Genomic DNA, 26,266 nt, shown 5'->3' with positions numbered 1-26,266 from the left:
TATAGACAGGTGGTTGTGCTGGACACCCCAAGCATCTGACGTGGCCCTGCCAGCCCATTTCTGTGTCATTAAATGAAGTATCTGCCCTGAACTGGCAGATAGCTGTTTGTAACATTGGACTCTGCCTGTGTCTCAGCCTCACAGTGAGTGGAGCTCTAGTTGTAGCAGGCATCTAGTGTCATTTCAGAGGGCCACAGAAATTCCTCACCTGGCCCCATCCAATGCTGCAGGAGAATGCGAGTCTCCCATTTGCTGCAGCAAAACAAGTGGTCATTGGTACATGCCTTGCACCAACTTTCTCTCTTCAACTGTCACCAAGTGTTTGTGTATGAGCAACTGATTCCCACCCTCCATCTCCACTGACTGCAAAGGGAGCGCAGACAAGGAGCTCTCATGCAGATACCTGCCGATTAGGGGGAGGCATGGGAGGAGGCGTAGGAAGATTTTCCAAATCAACAACTGGCTACACTGCTGGTGTTGGCAACAGGGTTTTGGGTTCTATGACCATGCAGAATAGTTTGAAGACCAAACAACTGGTGGGGAGAGATGGGCTTCACTTCACCAAGCAGGGCACATTTGCCTTTGCAAACAGTTTGGCCAGCCTAGTAAAGAGGGCTTTAAACTAGGTAGGAAGGGGGAGCGGGGTATCATAGAGACAGGGTAGACAACAGAACACAAGTTGGGTTGGGGGCCCTCCAATGGGTAAATGCAGCTGGGGATGTGCATTTAGAACATGGCTATGGGCAACCCCTGTACACCCTTCCTGGGAAACCTGCATGCATGACTACCTCTCCGAAATGCCTGTACACCAATGCACGCAGCATGGGGAATAAACAGGAGGAGCTGGAGATCTGTGTGCGATCGCAGGGCCATGATCTCATTGCAGTCACAGAGACATGGTGGGATAGTTGACATGACTAGAACGCTGTCATGGATGGCTATGTGCTTTTTAGGAGAGACAGGCCAGGAAGGTGAGGTGGTGGAGCTGCTCTTTATGTGAGAGAGCAGCTGGAATGCATCGGGGTCTGCGTGGGGGTGTAGGAAGAGGCAGTCGAAAGCTTATGGGTAAAGATCAAAGGTCAGGCTAACACGGGGGACACTGTTGTGGGTGTCTACTACAGGCCACCTGACGAGGAAGAAGAAGTCGATGAGGCCTTCTACAGGCAGCTGGAGGTAGCCTCACAATCACAGGTCCTGGTTCTCATGGGAGACTTCAACCACCCTGATACCTGCTGGAAGGACAACAGAGCTAGGCACAAACAGTACAGGAGGCTCCTGCAGTAAATTGATGATAACTTCTTGACACAGGTGGTAGAGGAAGGGTGTGCTGCTGGACCTTGTCCTAGGCATCAAAGAAAGACTGACTGGAAATGTGAAGTCTGGGTGCTGCCTTGGCTGCAGTGACCACGAGATGGTGGAGTTCAGGATCCTGCATGGAGGAAGTAAGGCAATAAGCAGGATTGCAACCCTGGACTTCAGGAGAGCAGACTCTGGGCTGTTCAGAGACCTATTTGGAGGAATATCATGGGTTAAGGCCCTAAAAGGGGGGTGGTCCAGGAGATTTGGCTAGTATTCAAGCATCACTCCCTCCAAGGTCAAGAGCAGTGCATCCCAAGGAGAAAGAACTCCAGCGAAGGGGGCAGGAGACCTGCATGTGTGAGCAAGGAGCTCCTGGCAATACTCAAACGGAACAAGACAGTACACAGAATGTGGAAAAAAGGACAGGCTACTTGGGAGAATTATAAAAATGCTGTCAGAGTATGTAGAGATGGAACTAGGAAGGCGAAGGCGTATTTGGAATTAAGTCTGGCAAGGGATGTCAAGGACAATAGGAAGGGCTTCTTCAAATACATCAGTAGAAAGAGGAGGACTAGGGAAAATGTGGGCCCACTACTGAATGGGGCGGGGGCCCTGGTGACAAGGGATACGGAGAAGGCAGAATTACTGAATGCCTTCTTTGCTTCAGTCTTCACTGCTAAGGGCAGCCCTCAAGAATCCCAGAGCCTGGAGACAAGGGAGAAAGTCTGGAGAAGGGAATACTGTCCTTTCATTGAGGAGGATGAGATTAAAGATCTTCTGGGCAAGCCTGACATTCACAAATCCATGGGCCCAGATGGGATGCACCCACGGGTACCGAGGGAGCTGGTGGATGTTCTTGCCAGACTGCTCTCCATCATCTTTGAAAGGTCCTGGAGAACTGGAGAGGTGCCTGGGCACTGGCAGAAAGCCAGTGTCACTCCAGTCTTCAGGAAGGACAAGAAGGAGGAGCCAGGCAACTATAGGCTGGTCAGCCTCACCTCCATCCCTGGAAAGGTGATGGAACAGCTCATTCTGGGTGTCAGCTCCAGCCATATGGAGGATACGAAGGTGATCAGGAGTAGTCAGCATGGATTCACCAAGGGGAAATTCTTGCTTAGGGGATCAAGCTAATAGCCTTCTATGATGGAATGACTGGGTGGGGAGATGAGGGCAGAGCAGTGGATGTTGTGTACCTTGACTTCAGCAAGGCTTTTGACACTATCTCCCATAACATCCTCCTAGATAAGCTCAGGAAGTGTGGGTTAGATGAGCGGACAGTGAGGTGGGTTGAGAACTGGCTGAAAGGCAGAGCTCAGAGGGTTGTCATCAGTGGTGTGGAGTCTAGTTGGAGGCCTGTGGCTAGTGGAGTTCCCCAGGGCTCAGTACTGGTCCTATCCTGTCCAATTTACTCATCGATGACCTGGATGAGGAGACAAAGTGCTTCCTTAGCAGGTTTGCGGATGATACCAAGCTGGGAGGAGTGGCTGATACACCTGAGGGCTGTGCTGCCATCCAGAGAGACCTGGAAAGGCTGGAGAGTTGGGTGGAGAGGAACCTCATGAGGTTCAACAAGGGCAAGTGCAGAGTCCTGCACCTGGGCAGGAATAACCCCATGCACCTGTAAAAGGTGGGGGCTGACCTTCTGGAGAGCAGCTGTGCAGAGAAGGCCCTGGGAGTGCTGGTGGATGACAAGTTGACCATGAGCCAGCAATGTGTTTTTGTGGCCAAGAAGGCCAACGGTCTCCTGGGCTGCATTAGGAAGAGTGTTGCCAGGAGGTTAAGGGTGGTGATCCTGTCCCTCTACTCAGCCCTGGTGAGGCCTCACCTCAAGTCCTGTGTCCAGCTCTGGGATCCCCAGTACAAGAGAGACATGGAGCTGCTGGAGAGAGTCCAGCATAGGGCTACGAGGATGATCAGAGGGCTGGAGCATCTGCGCTATGAGGAACGGCTGGGAGAGCTGGGCCTGATTAGCCTGGGGAAGAGAAGACTGAGGGGGGATCTGATCAATGTGTATATATACCAGAAGGGAGGGTGTCAAGGGGACGAGGACAAACTTTTTTCAGTTGTCCCATGTGACAGGACAAGAGGCAATGGGCAGAAATGGAAGCACAGGAAGTTCCGCCTGAACGTGAGGAGGAATTTCTTTCCTCTGAGAGTGACAGAGCACTGAAACAGGTTGCCCAGAGAGGTTGTGGAGTCTCCTTCTCTGGAGATCTTCAAGGCCTGCCTGGATGCAACCTTGTCTAACAGGCTGCAGGTGACCCTGCTGAGCAGGGCTGTTGGACTAGATGATCTGCAGAGGTCCCTTCCAACCTTACTGATTTTCTGATTCTATGATTCTATGATCCTTTCCCATGAAAGCCCTTAGTGCAGCAGCAGGCACCTGAAGGGTGTATGCGCTTATGAGGGCATGGGAAGCAAAACAGGGAGATGAGAGCTGGCGTGCTGAGCCCCGGGGAGAGCATTGCTCTCTGCTTCCTGGAGGTGGGAAGTGCCTGGCTGTTCACAGGCAGCGCCTGCTGCAAAGCCTTGGAGGACTAGAAGAGAATGGGAGGGCAGGAGTGTTGGCTTTGTGTGGCTTGGAGCCCCTGGTAGGTTGTCTGCTTGCTGCCATGTCCAGTCCTGTCCTGTCCCTGGTGTGTCCCTGCTATGGAGGTGCATGTTGGCTGCCCACCCTCCATGATGCATTGGGGCAGGGGGTGCAGCATGTCACAGCAGCTTCATCCCCTGTGGTGGAAATGAGGGTGTCCCCAGTGCTGTGCTGCTCTGACGGGGAGCAGGTGTCTGGAGAGAGCAGGGCTGCGCATAGGGAGCCCTGCCAAGATGGGGAGGAAAGGGTTAGACAGGGGCATTTGTGCTGGGGCAGTGGCAGTGGGCACAGGAGGCAGCGTTAGGCAGTGTTCGAGAGCAGAGCAGCAGGCACAGGCCCTCGATGAGCAGGGGAGGCACTGCAGGAAATGGTCTCAGCACCAAGGCAGGACAGAGGAGGTACAAAGCAAGGTCAGGAAGTAAGGCCAGAGGAAGGCCAGCAAGAGGTCTGCGTACCAAATGGAGGTACAGCTGCTGAGTGCTTCTGTCAGTGGGTGTCCTGAGGTGCAGGCTCCACTGCCCCTGGATGTCCTGCAATAACGTCCTGCTCGATAGCCATCGACAGCCCTGCTGCCCACGCAGGGGTGTGTTTGTGGCCAAGGATGGCCTCCAGGGAGCCTGCAGAGAGCACTTGGCTGCAGCCAGCTGTGAAGCCTGGCAGACTGGCAGGGGCCCGGGAGCCTCTGCCTCTTCTGCTGCCTTTGGGCGTTGGGACTGCGTTGTTGGGTGACAGCACGGTGACATCAGGAACCTGGGGCCACACCGCAGCCTCTCTGGCCATGGGTCTGCTGCCCCAGCATGGTGGTAGGTACAAGGCCCCTGGGGTGACAGCCCTCATGCAGCCCCTGTCACCAGGACACAGGGCTGCTGAGTTTCTCCATGCGTGGATATGCATCTCCTGTGGGTGGCCAGGAAAGCCTGCTGGGCTCCTTCCTCTCTGTTCCTGTGCACCAGGGTGGCCCTGTCACCACAGAAAGGGCAGGAGTCCAGCCACATCCTGGCATGGTGAAGTGGCTTCTCCCACAGCTCCACAAGCAGCCACGTAGATGAGCAGAGATGGATAGTGTACCAGCAGCTGGGCAGGGGGGATCTCTTGACAGAGGTGGGTGTGCTGGAGGTAAGGGGCAAGCTAAGTTCTTCCAGGCACCACAGCATGGCCTAAAGATCCCTGGGTGCAGGTTCCTCTGCCTACCTGCCTGCCTCACAGCAGCAGTGCCAGGGCCCAAGCCAGCACGGTTCTCTGTCTTCAGGACAGAAGAGCAGTAGGTCCAGGAAAGCAGTGCTCCCTCTTCTAAACACATGTTCGCATTGGGCTCAACCTCTTGAAGGTTGCACAGTGGCTACTGTGGCTGTCAGCACGAATATCATGCACTGAGATTGCTCCTGCCAGGCCTCCCAGCTGATGGTGTATGCAGTATGAATCGCTGGTGCATAGGATTCTCCAAGATGTCGGGACCTAAGCCACATCTCTGCAGTAGACTCATGAAGCAAGCACCTTCTGACTGACCAGCTGCCATCAAGTCTATTGAAGACAGTCAACTCATGGTGCTAGGGTGTGCTTACAGGTGTGCTCACAGGTGTGCTTAGCTGTCTGGGTGAGGTGGAACTCAAGTCAGCTTTCACATTAAACTCTCTTACATTGATGAAGGTGATCAGAGATTGAGAACTTTTTGCCCTAGCCAAGCTGGCCAAGCACACATGAGGAGATTTATCTGCTTAATGGATAAAGCCTTTTGTGAACAACATTGTCCTGGCTTCTCTCCTCCACCTCTCTTGACAGTATCAATGAAAGGAAATGGCAGTGAGCAAGGCTCTGGAAGCACAAAGAATTGAGCCCTTTCTGGAGTTGGAGCCTGTAGGAAAGTTCTGATTTTCCAAGCATCGTGGGCAGTGCTGGGAGTGGTTGGCAGAGGCGGGATTTCCTGCAGTCAGCCTCTCTACTAAAGCTGGCACTCAGCCCCCTCACAGCTCAGCAGGAGGTTTCTGGGGGCTTACACGTGCACCACTGCCTTCTTGTGTGCATGCCACTGTTGTTAGAGAAATACTGTGAGAAAAACCTTGCAAATAGTTAACAAGACTGAAGGACAAGGGAGAGAGAAAAACAGTACTGCAAAGGATAACCAGCTCCGGCTAAAGAACCTTGATGAAACCACAGCGCTTTGAAGATTGCGAGGGGTAGGCAATACAAAACCGGCAGAATAACCCAGAAGTGACCTTAGGTTCATTAAGGCTTATTAACATATTAAACTACACACCCCTAAATGAATAATGAGACGGAAATGACATGATAATGATGTTACCACCTCTTCTTCGCTTCCTATGCTAATTAACAAGAATGTGAAAGCGCAAGCGTAGAGCCATCATCTGATGTAATGGAATTGTAAGCACTAGAAAGATTTTTATAAAGTACTCCCTGAAAAGTGTGTATAAATCAAGAATGGGAGGGGGAGAAGGTATGCTGGCTTTGTGGATTTACCACCTGGAACCCCCATCTCTGCGCAGAAATCAAATAAACAAATATCTCGACCCTGTGTGTATCTATTGGGTGCTTGCACACTGGGTAACAGAACACAGATTTTGGACAACACCGTGTTGCGGAGCTAGTTGCACAACTCTCCAAGAGATGGCCAAGACATCTTTTGGGGCATGCCTGAACTCTTTTCAGGAGACTCATCTGGATATGTGTGGGCCCATTTTCTCATTGTAGCTCTGCCATTGTCCAAGCGCAGCAAGGGCCCGCTGCTCCCTCCAAGACTGGGAGGTGGGAGCCAAAGACAGTCACATGACTGGCATGGGAGGGACATCAGCAGCCAGGGCCCCATCCCACAGTACCCACCTGAGGCGAGTGAGGATGGCCCAGAGATGAAAGTCAGGTTCAAGCATGGATCCAGATCATCTGTCATGTTCACGATGATGGGACAGGCAGTGAGACACAGAGTACCTTTTCTGGTACCTCACCACCTGGCCTGTAGTGCCTGACTGCCTCACCTAGCCCTTGCCCAGCCAAGGCTGTGCCCCATGCAGGCTTCAGCAGACACCATGCTCTGGGATCTGCCAGGGGTCTCATGCAGAAGAAAAGCCATTCAAGGCTGGCCTTTTCCCCTCCATCAGGATATAGAGACATGCAAAAGGATGGAGCTGGTCATGGACCACCCCACAGGTGCGATGCGCTGTCAACCCTGGAAGGGCTAGTCTGGAAGAATGACCATGGGGAAGCTTCGCCACTGTGTGTATATGCAGGGAGAAGATCTGTGGGAGATCTGGCAGTGAGTCCGGGGACTGGCAGAGTGCGTGATCGCAGCCCCAGAGTGTGTTCTCTGCACACTGACCAAACTCCTGCCAAGGTCAGACGTGAATATTCCATCTTGTCAACAATGTCGAGCTGCTTCACAGCCAGTGGCTGCTCAAGCTGAGCACAGCTGAGATAAGGAAACAGTTCTGGTAGAGTTAAGGGGTCCCTAGGGTACATGCTATTGGAACATGTCCCTAGGTGATGATATTGGACCAGCATCTCTGCATCTGAAAACCTCCCATCCAGAATCTCCAATCATGGATAGATGGAGCAATCATGGGACATTACACATTGCTCAGGATGTATTCAGATGTTTATTAGTCCCAGTCCACTCCCTCTCCTGAGGGACATGTGGGGCATTCCTTGCTTTGGCCCTTTACATTTGCTTTATTCTGCCTGGTTTTGAGAATCTCTGCTCACTGCCTATTCCAGGCACACGCTGCCCCTGGAGATGCCCTGTGCTCTCTGGGTGACTCCATATTCCCTTCCAGAAGGATGGGCAGCATCTGTCACCAGCCCTCCAATATGTGGGACAGTCCCCAGCAGACACCTCTTGACCACTCACACTCTCTAAGCACCCTGGGCACTCATAAGTGACAGCTAAATCCAGCCCTCATTCCCACACGCATCACCCAAAAGAGATCATGACCCTAAGCCCGTGGAAAATGTAAGCACAATAACAGGGCCTTTTTGGGTGTAATTCCCTGAGTGCATTCTTGGCTCAAGCTTTGGAAAAAGAACCCATCATTCAGGCACAGTACTCAGAAGACCCTCTTTTATTACAGAGATGCTACTTGGGAGGCCAGCTCTGACACAGTGATAGGAAGATTTACAGAGGGCCTCTGGGTGAGAAAGACAAGGTTTGTGCCTCCAGAAATGCGGGAGGAATTCAGACATTTCTGAACAAACATGACTATCACAGACAGAACTCCCAAAGCACAAGAGCTGTGGAGATGAACTGGGAATCAGATGTGAGTAGAGATGGGCAGCTCATTGCTGCTGAACTAGTACCATCTGGATCAGTTTCCTCACTGCCTGCTGGAGCTCCTTGTTCCTTATGCTGTAGATGAGGGGGTTCAGTGTTGGAGGCACCACTGAGTACAGAACAGCCAGCACAAGATCCAGAACTGGGGAGGAGACAGAAGGTGGCTTCAGGTAGGCAAAGATGATAGTGCTGAGAAACAGGGAGACCACGGCCAGGTGACGGAGGCATATGGAAAAGGCTTTGTGTCGGCCCTGCTCAGAGGGGATCCTCAGCACAGCCCTGAAGATCTGCACATAGGACAGCACAATGAAAATGAAACACCCTAAGGCTAAACAGGTAATAATCCCAAGAAGCTGAACTTCCCTGAGGTAGGAGTCAGAGCAGGAGAGCTTGAGGATCTGGGAAATTTCACAGAAGAACTGGTCCACTCTGTTGCCTTGGCAGAGAGGGAGTGAAAATGTGTTAGCAGTGTGCAGGAGAGCATTGAGAAACCCACTGGCCCAGGAAGCTGCTGCCATTCTGACACAAGCTCTGCTGTCCATGATTGTGCCATAGTGCAGGGGATTGCAGATGGCAACGTAGCGGTCATAGACCATGACCGTGAGGAGAGAATACTCGGCTGAAAACAAGAAGAAAACCAGGAAGACCTGGGCAGCACATCCTGAGTAGGAAATGGCCCTGGTGTTCCACAGGGAATTGGCCATGGATTTGGGGACAGTGGTGGAGATGGAGCCAAGGTCGAGGAGGGAGAGGTTGAGGAGGAAGAAGTACATGGGGGTGTGGAGGTGGTGGTCACAGGCTACGGCTGTGATGATGAGGCCATTGACCAGGAGGGCAGCCAGGTAGATGCCCAGGAAGAAGGAGAAGTGCAAGAGCTGCAGCTCCCGGGTGTCAGTGTACACCAGGAGGAGGAACTCACTGAGGGAGCTGCTGTTGGACATTTTGCACCTCCTGAGCTTGGGGGACTGTCGAAGGAAGAACAGATAGACACAAATTAGGACACACTTCTCTGAGCAAAGCTCTTTCAACCCCCTCCACCAGCACCTCCCCCCGTGCAAACACACATTAGCACTCCCCATCTCAGCTGCACCATCACTGAGCTCCATGGCTTAAACTCTGGTTTGTGCTGGCTGAGCTTGCCGTGAGGAGCAGCGGCCTCTGCCTGTGGGCTCCCGAGGAGTCAGCCCTGACCTACAGCACTGCCTACATGGGAACAGACGTGACTAAGATTTATATTCCCAGTTCCAGTCAGATTTAATCCACTCCATTCTAAACGATGTAGGTTCATGAAGAGTTTAAAGGCTTTTTTTGGTTTGTTTTCTTTAGCTGACTTTGACCCTGTCACACCGGAGGAGGATTCTTGAAGGTAGAAATCATCCACACTTCTGCTGCACTCAGAATGACCATTTCTGATTCCACAGAGGCAAAAGGATTCACTCTGGCTTTGGTGTAGAAGGAGGAGCGCTGGCTTGTTCCCAGGTGCCCTCTGCCCCCATCTCACTGGTGGGGAACAATTGCAAAACACATTGGACTCCCTCCAGCTGCCCACATCCAGCCTCCCAGTAGCATTTCCATGTTCTTAGTATCTAGGTGCTTCTCCCTAAGGCACCTGGGTTATACCCAGCTGCAACGGGAGAGCTGTGCCCTTCTGGAGGGCAGCTTGCAGCCCAGCCAGACACCCCAGGGAAATGGCTGAATGTCCTAAGGGTGTTGAGGGTATTTGGAAGAGAGAGTTGCCTCATTTCTGGCCCCCTACGCTGCATTGCCCAGAGCCCCAGAGGTTAGAGGGGGACTTGGGTACCTCACTGTCAAAGACACATCTGCATGGCAGGACTCACATGGTTGGTGTCTGAACTGCATCAGAAACCCCTCTGACCAGACCGCCCAAGGGGAAGGACAAGGGCAGCATGCGCAGGAAGGAAAGAAACAGGGAGCAACATCATGATATTTGTGCCAAGGGAAGCAGGGACAGGGAGGAACAGAGAGACACTCAGTAGTGTCTCCTCCCCTGGATGTCTGGCTGCAGAGGAAATGACTCATGTCCTGGACCCAACAACCTTGAGAGAAGAGGGCTGTATTGGGTGGGAAAGGAGAGGGGGCTTTGGAGTTGACAGTTTCCTCTCACACTTTGATCAAGGCTCTGCTGCCTGAAGCCAGAGCCAGGACACTGTCCAGGGGCACCTCCAAATCTGTAGGTGCTAAGGAGCAGGTGAGAAAAACCTAGCTGAGGCTTGAAATGTGATGTTGACTCTATCTGCAGGCTGAGGGTGGATGTAGGCATTTGCTGAGTCCCTCCCAGAACTACTGCTCTCAGTGTCACTGTCCTGCAGCCTCTCCCACCTTTTAAACCTGACAGATCCAGTCCCATTACACCCCACTCAAACAGAAAATAACTGAAAGCACCAACTCATGAAAGCACCTTCTCTTTCAGCTCTCCCCTGCCTTGGCATTCCTGGTGAAAAGTCACCTCTGGATATGACCCCCAGCCCTGACTCATGCAGCAGCCTCTCCATGGGACAAAGTACCTGCCCTGCCAGGGTTCCCTACATCCACCCAGAGCTTCCACCCTGCAGCATTGTGTGGAGCTTCCAAGGCAGCCTGAGTGCTGACCCTCGCAGGCAGCAGAGTCACTGCCCCAGGCACACAGCACCCTGGGGCACAGAGACTCTGCTCTGAAGGACAGTCCATGCCCTCCTGGGTGCACAACAAGGCTTCACACCCCTGCAGCCATCCCTCCAAGAAAGGAGCAGAGTGACATGTCCCTCGGACCTCCCTTCCTTCCTCTGGCAGGGAATCCTTACTCTGAAATTTCTCCTGATCCTCCACACTCATGGGATGGGATGGACTTAGAAGACCCCTCTAGGAAACACAGGAGCATTGCCCTGTAGCCAGAGACTTACCGTGCAAAAGGCTGTGAAGATTTCTCCTCCCACAAGGAGCTCTCCTCTGGCCTCTCACTCTGCACTGCCTTTCACTTCTGTCTTCTCTCATCTCATCTCCTCAGCAGCAGCAGGCAGTGCCCAGAGTCCTGCTGCTCTTTGCAGAGGAGCTGCCTTGGGACACAGCCATCTCTCAGCAGTGCTGCCAGGTTGCCATGAGCAACCTCTGTCCCCAAAATTGGGCTCAGCAGAGGACCAGCTGAAGGCAGGAGTTGTTCTGTAACTTGTGCTCCCTCCTCCTGGGAGATGATCCCTCAAGTAGACTAAAATAATCACCTGTTTTCCCTTTCTGAAAAGCACAGAGAGACTGATTCCAACATTGCCACTTATTTCACCAGAGGATGCCTGTCTATGATAAGTGGAAATGTCCTCATCTGGAAGCTCCTATTCCCATCTCTTACCTAGGCAGGACACCCAGACAGGGACAAGAAGGGAGTTCGTTGACACATGGTTCTGGTACTGGCTCAGATGAGTCAATCTGAACATCACATCCTGGTTTAGAAGACCCCAGGCTGGAGTTAGATTCAGATTCCCCTATCCCCACTGTGAACTCCACAAATACATGGTAGGTATGATTCCCACTGTCAAAACTGAAGGGAGCACAGCACAGTGCTCCTTGTCTAAGCTCCCATTCTAATCACTGGAGATGGAGGCTGGGAGTCAGTTGCTCACACACAACTACTTGGTGACAGTTGATGAGACAGAGGTCATCCCAGGCAGGATCAGTGTCTGCTTGCTCTGATGGAGTGACTGGGAGCCCTGAATCCTCCTAGAACATCAGGTGGGGGCCAGGTGGCAAAATATCTTGGTCATCTGCAATGATGCTATGAAGCTGAGGCAAATGAAAATTCCACTGTTACGAACAGCAGTTCTAGTCCAGTGCAGACACGTGATTTCAAATGGCAGGGGTGTCCAGCACAACCACCTGTCTCTAGCAGATCCACCCTGGGACCTAAAGGAAAACCATGCCCCTTTGGAGTGATTGCTGGGCAAGTGTCCGAGGGCATCTCGGGTTTCCTACATGTGCCCAAACAAACGAATAGCAACACTGGGGACTGGGCTAATGAGGACCTTAGAGTGGTGGTGTCACAGGTTGCCCAGGCTCACAGACTTCTTCAGCAACACTTTGTCCTGCCTGGAGATTGGTTCAAGTCTGTCACCGGCCCCAAGGTGTCACAGAGTCAGCTTGGGCAGCCAACTCCACTCCTACTATTCCTGCATGGCCCAGCTGTGTTTCTCCCTGGCCTTGGGCACTGCAGGGTTTGCTGTCTTAAAGGGAACCTCGTTTCAGTATTATATTGCCACCTGCTACCCATGCCAGTAAGTCACCACTTGCATGAAAGCCTTTGCATACATAAGGTCTTTGGTAACACGTGACAAATCTTTGGTCACCACTACAACGAGGTGCTGAAGCCAGAATGTATGCAAACACACACAGTCTGGGGTGCAGGCAGGAGCAATGTACAAGCTGTCACAAGATCATCACCTGGCTGGAATAACAGAGATGTGGTGGGATCGCTCGCCTGACTGGAGTCCTTCAATGGCAGGTACAAGATCTACAGGGAAGATGAGGAGGGGGGTGCCCTATGTGTGAAGGGGTAGCTTGGATGTAGGGAGCTCTTCCATGGGATGGACCAAGAGAGGCAGCTCTGCAGGGCAGAAGAGCTCAGGAAAACCAGCAGATCATTAAGGAACACGTCTGTCAAGAACAAAAATGCTCCTTAAAGAAGAGTTTTTAAAATTAGTGACATCTCTGGACCCTGGTTTGGCAAAACAGGGAGCTCACACACGAGCTCCAGGGGTATAAGGCAGCATATGGAAAGGGGAAGAAGGCAGAGGCTGCAAAGGAGGAATTTGGAAACAATGTCCAGCAAAGTCGGGATGGCACTAAGGAAGCCAAATCTCCTCTGGGAAAGACACCTGCAGGGGACGTGAAGGACAGGAAGAAGAGCTGCTGCTGCTACAAGCATAGTAAAAAAATAAAAAAAGGAAATTGGGCTCACTGCCGAATGGGGCAGAGATTTCCAGTAAAAGCAGATGTAGATTGGTCTAGGGAAGTCAGGTCCTTCCTGGCTTCAGCCTTCACCAACAAGACTTTCTGAGCTGTTATGCCCAGAGTCAGGACTCCTGAGGAGAAAACCAGCCCACAGGGCCTAAGTCTCTAGAACTCAGCCTACAGAGATCTATGGCATTGGATGGTTGGCATGGAGAGAGTCGACTGCGAGGACAGCAAGGCTGCTCTCTATCCTCTTGTAAATGTTGTGGAGATCAGGGGAGGTGCCAATGAGCAGAGAAAGGAATGTGTTGTGCCCATCTTCAAAAAAAAAAAGAGGCCACAAGGACAAAGCAGGGAGCTGCCGGCCATTCAACCTCATTCTGGAGAAGAGTGTGTCATAGACCAGCCTCTCCAGTCAAATTCCTGGGCAGGAGAAGAAGGCACCTGGGAAGAGTCAGCATGGATTTACTGAAGGTAAATCATTCTTGACCAACCCTATTGCCTCCTGTGATAAAAGACTTGTACATATGGAGAACAGGAGAGTAGTGGATATCCAGTAGACATTCAGATGGGCAAAAGGCTGGTTGGATCATGGAGCTCCGAGCATTTTCAGGAATAAGTCATGCTTTACCGGGATGTCAGGTAAAGGTGGGCTATACAGGGGTTTAACCCACATCCTGTCCTGTTTGAAAGGCTCATCAGTGGGGCAGAACAACACATGCATCAGGACAGGCAGAGCCCTCACTGGCAGAGGACTGATCCTGAGGAGAAGGGCGTGGATGTTACAGAGGATGCCATATGAGCCTGTGATGTATACTCACCACCGATGAGGCCAGATGCACACAGGACTGCGTTAGGAAGAGCATGGCCACCCAGAGAAGGGCAGGTCTTATTCCTCTGGACTCAGCACTGGTGTGGCCACGTCTGGAACAGTGTGTCCCTGTGAGGGCTACCCAGGGCTGGAGGAATGGGGAGCATCTGGAGAGGATCTAGAGGAGTTCTGTCCAGATAGGATTGGGTTCCTCAAGCACATGGCCTTTATGGAGAGTCTGAGGGACCTGGGCTTTTTTAGCTTACTGAAATGGAGGCTAAGGTCAGTAGAGTACTGTACTGACCTTTGTATAGCTCGCATGACAGGAATGTCACCGTAGACAGCTATGTGCTTTTTAGGAGAGACAGGCCAGGAAGGCTAAGTGGTGGAGTTGCTCTTTAGGTGAGAGAGCAACTGGAATGTATTGAGATCTGCCTAGTGGTGGAGGAGGAGCCAGTCAAGAGCTTATGGATGAGGATTAAATAGCAGGCTAATGTGGGGGACACTGTTTTGGGTGTCTACTATAGGCCACTTGATCAGGAAGAGGAAGTCGATGAGATCCTCCACAGACAGCTAGAAGTAGCCTCATGATTGCAGGCCCTGGCACAAACAATCATAAGGCTCCTGTAGAGCATCGATGATAACTTCTTGACACAGGTGGAGGAGGAGCCACCAAGGAGGAGAGTCCTGCTGGACCTTGTCCTAACCAGCAAAGAAGGACCTGTTGGAGACAAGAAGGTTGGGGGCAGCCCTGGCTACAGCAACCATGAGATGGTGGAGTTCAGGATCCTGCATGGAGGAAGCAAGGCAATAAGCAGGATTGGAACCCTGGACTCAGGAGAGCAGACTTTGACCTCTTCAGATTCCTGCTCGGAGGAATCCCGTGGGTTAGCGCTCTAGAAGGAAGACGAGTCCAAGAGAGCTGGCTAGTATTCAAGCATCACTCCCTCCAAGCTCAAGAGCAGTGCATCCGAAGGAGAAAGAGGTAAAGGAAAGGAAATGAAAGGCAGGAGACCTGCATGGATGAGCAAGGAGTTCCTGGCAAGCTGGGCATACCAAGCTGGGAGTTGTGCCTGATAATACACCTGAGAGCTGTGCTGCCATGCAGAGAGATCTGGACAGGCTGGAGAGCTGGTCAGAGAGGAACCTCACGAGGTTCAATATGGACAAGTGCAGAGTCCTGCACTTAGGGAGGAATAACCCCACCCACCAGTACAGGCAGGGAGCTAAGCTGCAGGAAAGCAGCTCTGCAGAGAAGGACCTGGGAGTTTTAGTGGAAAACAAGTTGAGCATGAGCCAGCAATGTGCTTTTGTGGCCAAGAAGGCCAGTTGACTCCTGGGGTGCATTAATAAGAGTGTTGCCAGGTAGTTCAAGGCGTTGTCCCAAAATTGGGTTTTTTTATCCAGTTTGCAAGCAACCAATAGACACATTGGGTTGAGATATTTCTTTCATTACTGCACAGAGATGGGTGCTAACTGGTAGATCCACAAAGCCAGCACACCTTCTCCTTTTCTCGTTCTATAATTACACACACTCACACACATATAAGGATTAATAAATGTATATATAAGGGATCTCATAGCACAAAGCGCAGCCATTGGTCTAGCATTGGCCGATCAGTCAAGGCGGCACTAGTGACCGTACAACAACAAAGAGCAGCCACATGACTACCATGGACCTGTCAAGCCCTGAGGTACAACTGACCCCACCAGCACAGCCAGCAGCAATGGCCATAGCACCGCCCTGGTAGAAACTGAGGCAGAAGTGACCTCACAACCACACACATCAACCACATGACCAGCACTGTCCCATCAGGCACTGGGGCACAAGTCACCTCACAAGCAGAAGCAGCAGCCATGTGACCAGTGCTGGCCTATGAGGCCCTCGTGCACAAATGACCTCACAGACACAGGCACCAGCCCCATGACCAGCACTGGCCGATCAGCCATGAGGCACAAGTGAGCTCACAGCCACTAAGAGCAGCCATGTGCCTGGCACAGGCCTATGAGGCCCTGAGGCTCAAGTGACCTCACAAGCACAGGCAGAAGCCATGTGACAGTGCTGGACTATCAGACACTGCTGCACACGTGATGTCATAGTACCCAAACAGCAAACACATGACCACCACGGGCCTATCAGGCACTGAGGCACACATGACCTCACAACCACAAAGAGCAGCCACATCACCAACACCAGTATATCAGGCACTGAGGCACAAGAGACCTCCAACCACCAACAGGAAACACATGACCAGCACTGACCAATCAGGCAATGAGGCACAAATGACTTCACAACAACTAACAGCAGTCACATGACCAGCGCCAGCCTATCAGGCAGTGAGGTACAAGGACCTCACAACCACAAGCAGCAGCAATGTCCATAACAGTGGCAACAAAGGCCACAGGCACAACTGACCTCACAGCCACAGATACCAGCCAGGGGCTTAGCATGGTCCGAGGAAGGACGGAGGCAGAACTGACCTCACTACCACAAAAAGCAGACAGGTGCCAGGCACTGGCTCATCAGGCGCTGGTGCAGAAGCCACCTCTCAACCAGAGACACCAGCCAGGGGCCTACCACTGGCCTCTGAGGGCCTCAGGCAGAAGTGACCTCGCAAACACAAGCAGCACCTGCAGGCCTGGCATTGCCCTGTCAGGGACTGAGGCAGAAGAGACCTCACAAGCACAAACTCAGCCACGGGCCTAGTGCATGCCTGTAAGTCCCTGGTGCACAAGTCACCTCACAACCACAACGAGCAGCCAGGGCCGAGCATTGCCCCATCGGGGACGGAGGCGGAACTGACCTCAGAAACACAAACACAACCCATGGGCCTAGCATAATCCTGCAAGTCACTGGTGCACAAGGGACCTCACTACAGTTAACATCAACCACATAACCAGGACTGTCCTATCCAGCACTGGTGCAGGCCTGACCTCACAAACAACAGCCGCATAACCGTAGCTGGCCTGTGAGGCACTGAGGCACAAGTGACCTCATATCCACTAGCAGCAGCCACAGCCATGACACTGGCCTATCAGGGACTCATGGAGATCTGACCTCACTCACAAGCACAAAAAAGCCACATGGCCAGCACTGGCCTAGCAGGTACCGGTTCACAAGCGACCTCACACCAGCAAACAGCATCCATGGGCCTACTGCTGGCCTCTCTGGTCCTCAGGCAGAAGGGACCTCCTATGCACAAACAGCAGCTGCCTGCCTGGGAGCGGCCTATCAGGCCCTGAGGCACAAGTGGCCTCACAAGCACAAACAGCAGCCAGAGGCCCAGCATTGCCCTGTCAGGCACTGGGGCACAAGGGACCTCAGAAGCACAAACAACAGACACGTGCCTGGCATTGGTACTGCGTGCAGTACATTCATCATTTGCACACTCCTCCAGCACTGCTCTGCTCACTGCCTTCCCTTGCCACCTCAGCCCACGCAGGGAAGCTCTTGCACTCACACCCAAGGGTGGCCAAGGCACTCTAGGCTCACAAGGCATGTGCAAATGATCAGCACAAGAGCAGGAACAGAGCTGGCTCCTTTGACAGTGTTGCTGTTTTCAGAGGGGAAAAGCCTGTTTTCTTTGGGCAGAGCAGGCTGCTGCGTTCCACCTCCATCCCTTCAGGAACCTGCACCTAGGGATGGAGGGATAGGGATTTTGTTTAGGAATAAAAATGTTAGAGATACAATGTAGAAATATTGGAGAGTCCTGAAGGCCTCCTGAGCTCAAAATAACCTCGGTTCCTTTCCTCTAGTTACTTGGACAAGGAGACCTTGTGAAGGGGAAAAGGGGGCAGAGGCTTTGAAGCGAGGTCCAAGTAATGAGACAGCCTCAGGCTGCAGGTCTGCTGCAATGCCAGCTGTCTTCGCTGCACAGGCTCTGCAGCACAAGACAAGGCCCCACAGCTGGGTTCAGAGAGCACTGAGGGCTGGGTGCCATGGGCAACCTAGCTCTGGGCACATCTTCAGCTCTCGCAGAGCCAGGACCCCAAGGGCTATGAGATTTCCTCAATTTAAGCTACAAAGGCTTTGGGGCACCCAGACAAAGGCAGTCAAGAGATGCTGGCATTTATTATAACGGACTTTGACTCATCGTATAAGGCACCAACAGTCTTCTAGGAAAAATGGGCACCAACCCACAAAACCAACCCGGCTTTGTGTGAACATGCTGAGGTCCGTCGTAGCTCAGTGTCTCACAAATGAGGAGCAGGCCCATTGCTGTGTTTGTGCTTTTGTGGTCAGTTGTGCATCAGTATGTGATTGGTGATCAGCATGGACATGGCTGCTCTCTGTGCCTGGTTAGGTCAATCGTGCCTGAGTCCCCAACAGAGCAGGAGCAGATCTGTGGCTTCATGGCTGCCTGTGAGGTCACTTCTGCCTCAGTAGCTGACACTCCAGCTCAATGCATATTGCTGATGGTTGTGTTTGTGAAGTTATTGGGCCTCAGTATTGGCTAGGCCACCAGCAGCCACCTTGTTGTTTTTGTTTTGGAGAGGTGACTTTTGCTTCAAGGAACAGCATCAAGCACATTTCTGCTTTTGTGCCTGTGAGGTCACTTGTGCCTCAGTGCCTGATGGGCCAGCAGCAAGCACATGGCTTCAATGCAGAATCTGAGGTCGTTGTTGCTGAAAAAACTGAGCCCTTGCTGCTGTTTCTGATTCGGAGCTGACTTCTGCACGAGCACCTGATAGAGCAGCGGTATGGAGATCAGCGCTGTTTGTGCTTCTGACGTTGGTGTGCCTCAGCAGCAAGCCCATGCCTTCATTGCCGAGTGTGAGTCACCTTTGTTCCTTATGTGAGCGGCCAGTGGTAGGAATGTGGCTTCTGTTTCTGCTTGTGAGGTCACACTTGCCTTACGATCTGATAGGCCAGCTGGTGGCACGTGGCTTTGATGAAGACTGTGAAGTCACTACTTCCTCAGAACAGGATCTGCAAGCAGCAAGCAAAGTCTTTTGATACACAGTGTAAAGCCACCTGTGCACCTGTAAATGGCAGGCAACAAGGAGACACGTGACTGCTGTTTGTGCCTGTGATGGTCATGCTGTTACTCTTTCTTATACAAGGTCGCTTGTGCCTCAGTGCCTGATCACCCAGTGCTGGCGACAGGGCTGTTGGTGGTAGTTTTGAGGTCCTTTGTGCCCCAGTGCCTGATAGGACAGTGCTGGTCATGTGGTTGATGTGTGTGTTTGTGAGGTCACTTCTGCCTCACTTTCTCCCAGGGCAGTGCTATGGCCACTGCTGCTGGCTGTGCTGCTGGGTCAGTTGTTCCTCAGGGCTTGACAGGTCCATGGTAGTCATGTGGCTGCCCTTTGTTGTTGTAGGGTCACTTGTGCAGCCTTGACTGATCGGCCAGTGCTAGACCAATGGCTGCGCTTTGTGCTATGAGATCCCTTATATGTACATTTATTTATACTTGTATGTACTTCATTCATATACTGACTGTTTATAAATAAAGAACGAGAAAAGGAGAAGGTGTGCTAACTTTGCGGATCTACCACATAGTATCCATCTCTGTGCAGAAATGAAATAAATATCTCGACCCAGTGTGTCTATTAGTTGCTTGCACACTGGGTAGAAGAATGCAGATTTGGGACACTCTTCCTAATGCGCCTCAGGAGGCCATTGGACTTCTTGGCCACAAGGGCACATTGCTGGCTCATGGTCAACTTGTCGTCCACTAGCACTCCCAGGTCCTTCTCTGCAGAGCTACTTTCTGGCAGCTCAGCCCCGAGTCTGTGCTGGTGCATGGGGTTATTCCTCCCCAGGTGCGGGACCCTGCACTTGCCCTTGTTGAACCTCATGAGGTTCCTCTCTGCCCAACTCTCCAGCCTGTCCAGGTCTCTCTGTATGGCAGCACAGCCCTCAGGTGTCCCAGCCACTCTTCCAGCTTGGTAGCACCAGCAAATCCACTGAGGATGCACCCTGTCCCTTCATCTAGGTCATTGATGGACAAACTGAACAAGACGGGACCCAGTACTGAGACCTCGGTGACACCATTAGCTATAGTACAGGCCTCCAACTAGACTTTGTACCACTGATGACAATCCTCTGAGCTCTGCCTTTCAGTCAGTTCTCAATCCACCTCATTGTCCGCTCATCCAGCCTGCCCTTCTGAGTTTACTGCGGATGTTCTGGGAGACAGTGTCAAAAGCCTTGTTGAAGTCAAGATAGACAGCATTCACTGCTCTCCCCTCATCTCCCCAGTAAGAAAGTCCATTATAGAAGGCCACCAGATTGATTAAGCAGGATTTCCCCTTGGTGAATCCATGCTGACTACTCCTGGTCACCTTCTCCTCCTCTGTGTGCTTGGAGGTGACATCCAGAATGAGCTGTTCCATCCCCTTTCCAGGGATGGAGGTGAGGCTGACTGGCCTGTAGTTTCCTGGGTCTTCCTTCTTGCCCTTCTTGAATCCTGGAGTGACATTGGTTTCTTCCAGTCCTCAGGCACCTCTCCAGTTCTCCATTACCATTCAATGATGATGGAGAGCGGCCTAGCAATAACCAGGCTGATATATAGGCTGATGAATAACTGAGCTCCCTCAGTACTCGTGGGTGCATCCCATCAGAGCCTATGGATTAGTGGATGTCAAGGCTGCCTAAAAGACCTCTAACATGATCCTCCCTGACCAAGGGAGAGTCTTCCTTTTTCCAGACTTCCTCTCTGATCTCCAGGATCTGGGAGTCCTGAGGGCTCAGCAGACTGATGCAAAGAAGGCATTCAGTAATTCTGCCTTCTCTGTGTCCTCTGTCACTAGGGCTCCCACTCCATTCAGCAGTGGGGCCCGATTTTCCCCAGTCTTCCTCTTGCTGCTGATGTATTTGAAGAAGCCCTTCTTGTTGTCCTGAATCCCTTGCTAGGTTGAATTCCAAATTGGCCTTAGCCTTCCTCGTCACATCCCTGCATACTATGATGATGTTCCTATATTCCTGCCAGGTGGCTTGTCCTTATTTTCTGCACTCTGTGTACTATCTTGTTCTGTTTGAGTATTGCCAGGAGCTCCTTGCCCATCCATGCAGGTCTCCTGCCTCCTTTGCTGGCCTACTTTCTCCTTGGGATGCACCGCTCTTGGGCTTGGAGGAAGGGATGCTTGAATACTAGCCAGCTCTCTTGGACTCCCCTTCCTTCTAGAGCACTAACCTCTGGGATTCCTCCAATTAGGTCTCTGAAGAGGCCAAAGTCTGCTCTCCTGAAGTCCAGGGTTCCAATCCTGCTTCTTACCTTACTTCTTCCATGCAGGATCCTGAACTCCACCATCTCATGGTCACTGCAGCCAATGCTGCCCCCAACCGTCATGTCTCCAACCAATTCTTCTTTGTTGGTTAGGACAAGGTCCAGCAGGACACTCCTTGACACGGGTGGTGGAGGAGCCACTGAGGAGAAGTGATCATTGATGATCTGCAGAGGCCTCCTGGACTGTTTCTGCCTCTCTGTGTTGTCCTTCCAGCAGATGTCAGGGTGGTTGAAGTCCCCCAGGAGAACCAGGGCCTGCGATCAGGAAGCTACTTCCAGTTGTCTGTAGAAAGCCTCATCGACTTCCTCTTCCTGATCAAGTGGCCATACAGTAAACACCCATAACAGTGCCCTCCATGTTAGCCTGCCATTTAATCCTCACCCATAAGCTCTTGACCTCATCCTCCTCCACCCCTATACATTCCCATTGCTCCCTCATATAAAGAGCAACTCCACCACCTCGCCTTCCTGACCTGCCTTTCCTAAAAAGCGCGTAGCTGTCTATGGTGACATTCCAGTCACAAGAGTTATACTAAGGTCTGTACAGTACTCTACTGACCTTAGCCTCCACCTCAACAGGCTAAATTAGCCCAGGACCTCAGCCTCTCCATAAAGGCCATGTGCTTGAGGACCCCAGTCCTATCTGGACAGACCTCCTCTGGACCATCGCCAGTTGGTACCCATTCTCCCAGCCCTGGGAAGCCCTCACTGAGACACACTGTTCCAGACGTGGCCACACTAGTGCTGAATCGAGCAGGATAAGACCTGCCCTTCTCTGGGAGGCCATGCTCTTCCTAACGCAGTCTTGTGTATAGCTGGCCTCGTTTGTGGTGAGCATGCACCACAGGCTCCTATGGCATCCTTTGTAACATCCAGGCCCTTCTCAGGATCAGTCCTCTGCCAGTGAGGTCTCTGCCTGTCCTGATGCAGTGTTGTTCTGCCCCACTGATAAGGCTTTTAAACAGGGCAGGATGCAGGTTATATCCCTGCAGACCCCAACTGTACCAAGCATGACTCACTCCTGAAAATGCTCTGAGCTTGATCATCCAACCAGCCTTTTGCCCATCTGAATGTTTTCTGGATATCCACTACTCTACTCTTCTCCACATGTACAAGTCTTTTATCACAGAAGGCAATCAGGGTTGGTCAGGAATGATTTACCTTCAGTAAACCCATGCTGACTCTTCCCAGGCACCTTCTTCTCCTGCCTAGACATGTAATTGGAGAGGCTGGCTCTATGACACACTCTTCTCCAGAGTGTGTTTGAAAGGCCTGTTCTCCCTGGTTTGTCCTTGTGGCCATTTTTTGAAGATGAGCACAACACATTCCTTTCTCTACTCATTAGGACCTTCCCTGATCGCCACAATCTTTACAAGATGCTGGAGAACAGCCTTGCTGTCCTCGCAGTCGACTCTCTCCCTGTCCATGGATGCCAGCTTTCCAATGCCATAGGTCTCTGTAGGCTGAGTTCTAGAGACTTAGGCCCTGTTTGTTGGTTTTCTCCTCAGGAGTCCTGACTCTGGGCACAACAGCTCAGAAGGTCTTGCTGGTGAAGGCTGAAGCCAGGAAGGACCTGACTTCCATAGACCAATCTACATCTGCTTTTACTGGAAATCTCTGCCCCATTCAGCAGTGGGCCAACATTTCCTTTTATATTTTTTTTTTTTGCTAGGATTGCAGCAGTAGCAGCTCTTCTTTCTGTCCTTCACGTCCCCTGCAGGTGTCTGTCCCAGAGGAGCTTTGACTGTCTTAGTGCCATCCCGACTTTGCTGGACATTGTTTCCAAATTCCTCCTTTGCAGCCTCTGCCTTCTTCCCCTTTCCATACGCTGCCTTATAGCCCTGGAGCTCGTGTGTGAGCTCGCTTTTTAGCCAAACCAGAGTCCAGAGATGTCCACCAATTTTACAAACTGTTCGTTATGGAGCATTCTTGTTCTTGACAGATGCGTCCCTTAATGATCTGCTGGTTTTCCTGAGCTCTTCTGCCCTGCAGAGCTGCCTCCCTTGGTCCATCCCATGGAAGAGCTCCCTACATCCAAGCTATCCCTTCACACGTAGGGCATCCCCCTCCTCATCTTCTGCGGTGGTCCCTCCTGAAGAACTTGTACCTGCCATTGAAGGACTCCAGTCATGCGAGCAATCCCACCACATCTCTGTTATTCCAGCCAGGTGATGATCTTGTGACAGCTTGTGCATTGCTCCTGCCTGCACCCCAGGCTGTGTGTGTTTGCATACATTCTGGCTTCAGCACCTCGTTGTAGTGGTGACCAAAGATTTGTCACGTGTTACCAAAGACCTTATGTATGCAAAGGCTTTGAGTGCAAGTGGTGGCTTACTGGCATGGATATCAGGTGGTAATGTAATGGTGAAAGGAGGTTCCCATTAAGAGAGCAAACCCTGCAGTGCCCAACGCCAGGGAGAAACACAGCTGGGCCATGCAGGAATCGCAGGAGTGGGGTTGGCTTCCCAAGCTGTCTGTGTGACACCTAGGGGCTCGTGACATGTTTGAACCAATCTCCATGCAGGACAAAGTGTCACTGAAGAAGTCTGAGAGCCTGGGCAACCTGTGATACCACCACTCTTAGGTCCTCATTAGTCCAGTCCCCAGTGTTGGTATTCATTTGTTTGGGCACATATAGGAAACCTGAGATGCCCTGGGGCACTTGCCCAGCAATCACTCCAAAGGGGCATGGTTTTCCTTTAGGTCCCAGGGTGGATCTGCTAGAGACAAGTGGTTGTGCTGGACACCCCTGCAATTTGAAATAGCCCTACCAGCCTATTTCTGTGTCATTAAATCACGTGTCTGAACTGGACTAGAACTGCTGTTTGTAACACGGGAATTTTCATTTGCCTCAGCTTCATTGTATCATTTCAGATAACCAATAAATTCACCACCTGGCCCCCACCTGATGTTCTAGGAGGATTCAGGGCTCCCAGTCACTCCAGCAGAGCAAGCAGACACTGGTACGTGCCTGGGATAACCGATGTCTCTTCTACTGTCATCGAGTCTTTGTGTGTGAGCAACTGACTCCCAGCCTCCATCTCCAGTGATTAGAACGGGAGCTTAGACAAGGAGCTCGCATGCAGACCTCTGTGCTGTGCTCCCTTCAGTTTTGGCAGGGGGAATCCTACCTCCTGTGTGCTTGTGGAGTTCACAGTGGGGATAGGGGGATCTGAATCTAAATGCAACCCAGGGTCTTCTAAACCAGGATGTGATGCTGAGATTGACTGAACCATGTGTCAGTGAACTCCCTTCTTGTCCCTGTCTGGGTGTCGTGCCTAGTTAGGAGATGGGACTAGGAGCTTCCAGCTGAGGACATTTCCACTTATCATAGACAGCCATCCTCTGATGAAATAAATGGCAATGTTGGAATCAGTGTCTCTGCACTCTTTGGAAAGGGAAAACAGGTGACTATTTTAGTCTGCTTGAGGGAACATCTCCCAGGAGGAGGGAGCACAAGGGACAGAACAACTCCCTGCCTTCAGCTGGTCCTGTGCTCCTGAGCTGAGGCCAGTTTTGGGGACAGAGGTTGCTCATGGCAACCTGGCAGCACTGCTGAGAGATGGCTGTGTCCCGAGGCAGCTCCTCTGCAAAGAGCAGCAGGACTCTGGGCACTGCCTGCTGCTGAGGAGGAGATGAGATGAGAGAAGACAGAAGTGAAAGGCAGTGTGGAGTGAGAGGCCAGAGGAGAGCTCCTTCTGAAGGAAATCTTCACAGCCTTTTGCATGGTAAGTCTCTGGCTCCAGGGCAATGCTGCTGTGTTTCCTGGAGGAGTCTTCTAAGCCCATCCCATCCCATGAATGTGGAGGATCAGGAGAAACTTCAGAGCAAAGATTCCCTGCCACATGATTAGAGGGACATGTCATCCTGCTCCTTTCTTGGAGGGATGGCTGTAGGGGTGTGAAGCCTGGTTGTGCACTCAGGTGGTCATGGACTACTCCAGAGCAGACTCTATGCGCTCCAGGGTGCTGTGTGCCTGGGGCAGTGATTCTGCTGCCTGAGAGGGTCAGCACTCAGCCTGCCTGGGGAGCTCCACACAATGCTGCAAGGTGGAAGCTCTGGGTGGAAGGAGGGACCCCTGGCAGGGCAGGTACTTTGTCCCATGGAGAGGCTGCTGCATGTGTCAGGGCTGGGGGACATATCTGGAGGTGACCTTTCACCAGGAATGCCAAGGCAGGGGAGAGCTGAAAGAGAAGGTGCTTTCATGAGTTGGTGCTTTCAGTTATTTTCTGTTTGGGTGGGGTGAAATGGGACTGGATGTGTCAGGTTTAAAAGAGTACTGAGGCTCCAGGACAGTGACACTGAGAGGGATGTCATTGCCAAACTGTGAGAGGAAACTATCAACTCCAGTGACTCCTCTCCTCTCCCACCCAATACAGCCCTCTTCTCTCAAGGTTGTGGAGTCCAGGGCATGAGTCATTTCCTCAGCAGCCAGACATTGAGGACAGGAAACACTCCTGAGTGTGTCTCTATCCCTCCCTGTCCCTGCCTCCCTTGGCACAAATATCATGACATTGTTCCATTTCCTACCTGCCCATGCTGCCCTTGTCCTTCCCCTTGGCCTCTCTAAGCATGGTGGGGGGGGGGGGAGGGGGAGGCGGGAGGGGGTTGATGCATGGCTGACACCAGCCATGTGGTCCTACCATGCAGACATGTCTTTGAGAATGAGGTACTCAAGTCTCCCTCTAACCTGTGGGTCTCTGGACAATGCAGTTGCCCAGGAATGAGCCAACTCTCCCTTCCGAACACCCTCAGCATCCTTAAGACATTTAGCCATTTCCCTGGGGAGTCTGGCTGGGCTGCAAGCTGCCCTCCAGAAGGGCGCAGCTCTCTCTTTGCAGCTGGGTGTAACCCAGGTGCCCCAGGAAGAAGTCATCTAGATACTGAGAACATGGAAATGCTGCTGGGAGGCCGGCTGTGGGCAGCTGGAAGGAGCCCAATGTGTTGCTGGCCAGAAGGGGAGGGCTGGGACCCCTCCTGGGCTGGGACCCCCCCCCACATACCCTCCTAAGGAGTGCTGATGGGCACTTTGGAAGTGGATTTCTCTGCTCTCCGCAGTGCCATTTCTTTTTTGGTGACATGAAATAGAAACTTTTTGCAACTGTGCTTCACCTCGGAGAGGG

The 26,266-nt window shown here is 52.1% G+C and overlaps 1 protein-coding gene across 1 annotated transcript; it reads right to left on the bottom strand.

The window, feature by feature from the left end:
• Nucleotides 1-8,170: 8,170 nt before the first annotated feature.
• LOC134154628 (olfactory receptor 14A16-like) lies at nt 8,171-9,112 on the bottom strand. The gene has a single exon (XM_062601303.1). It carries the CDS (start codon nt 9,104-9,106, stop codon nt 8,171-8,173), a length of 936 nt encoding a protein of 311 aa, XP_062457287.1. The 5' UTR covers nt 9,107-9,112.
• Between the last annotated feature and the right edge of the window lie 17,154 nt (nt 9,113-26,266).

The sequence above is a fragment of the Rhea pennata genome, unplaced genomic scaffold, assembly GCF_028389875.1.
Source record: "Rhea pennata isolate bPtePen1 unplaced genomic scaffold, bPtePen1.pri scaffold_32, whole genome shotgun sequence".
Classification (NCBI taxonomy): Eukaryota; Metazoa; Chordata; class Aves; order Rheiformes; family Rheidae; genus Rhea; species Rhea pennata.
This window is presented reverse-complemented; position numbering and strand designations above follow the sequence as displayed.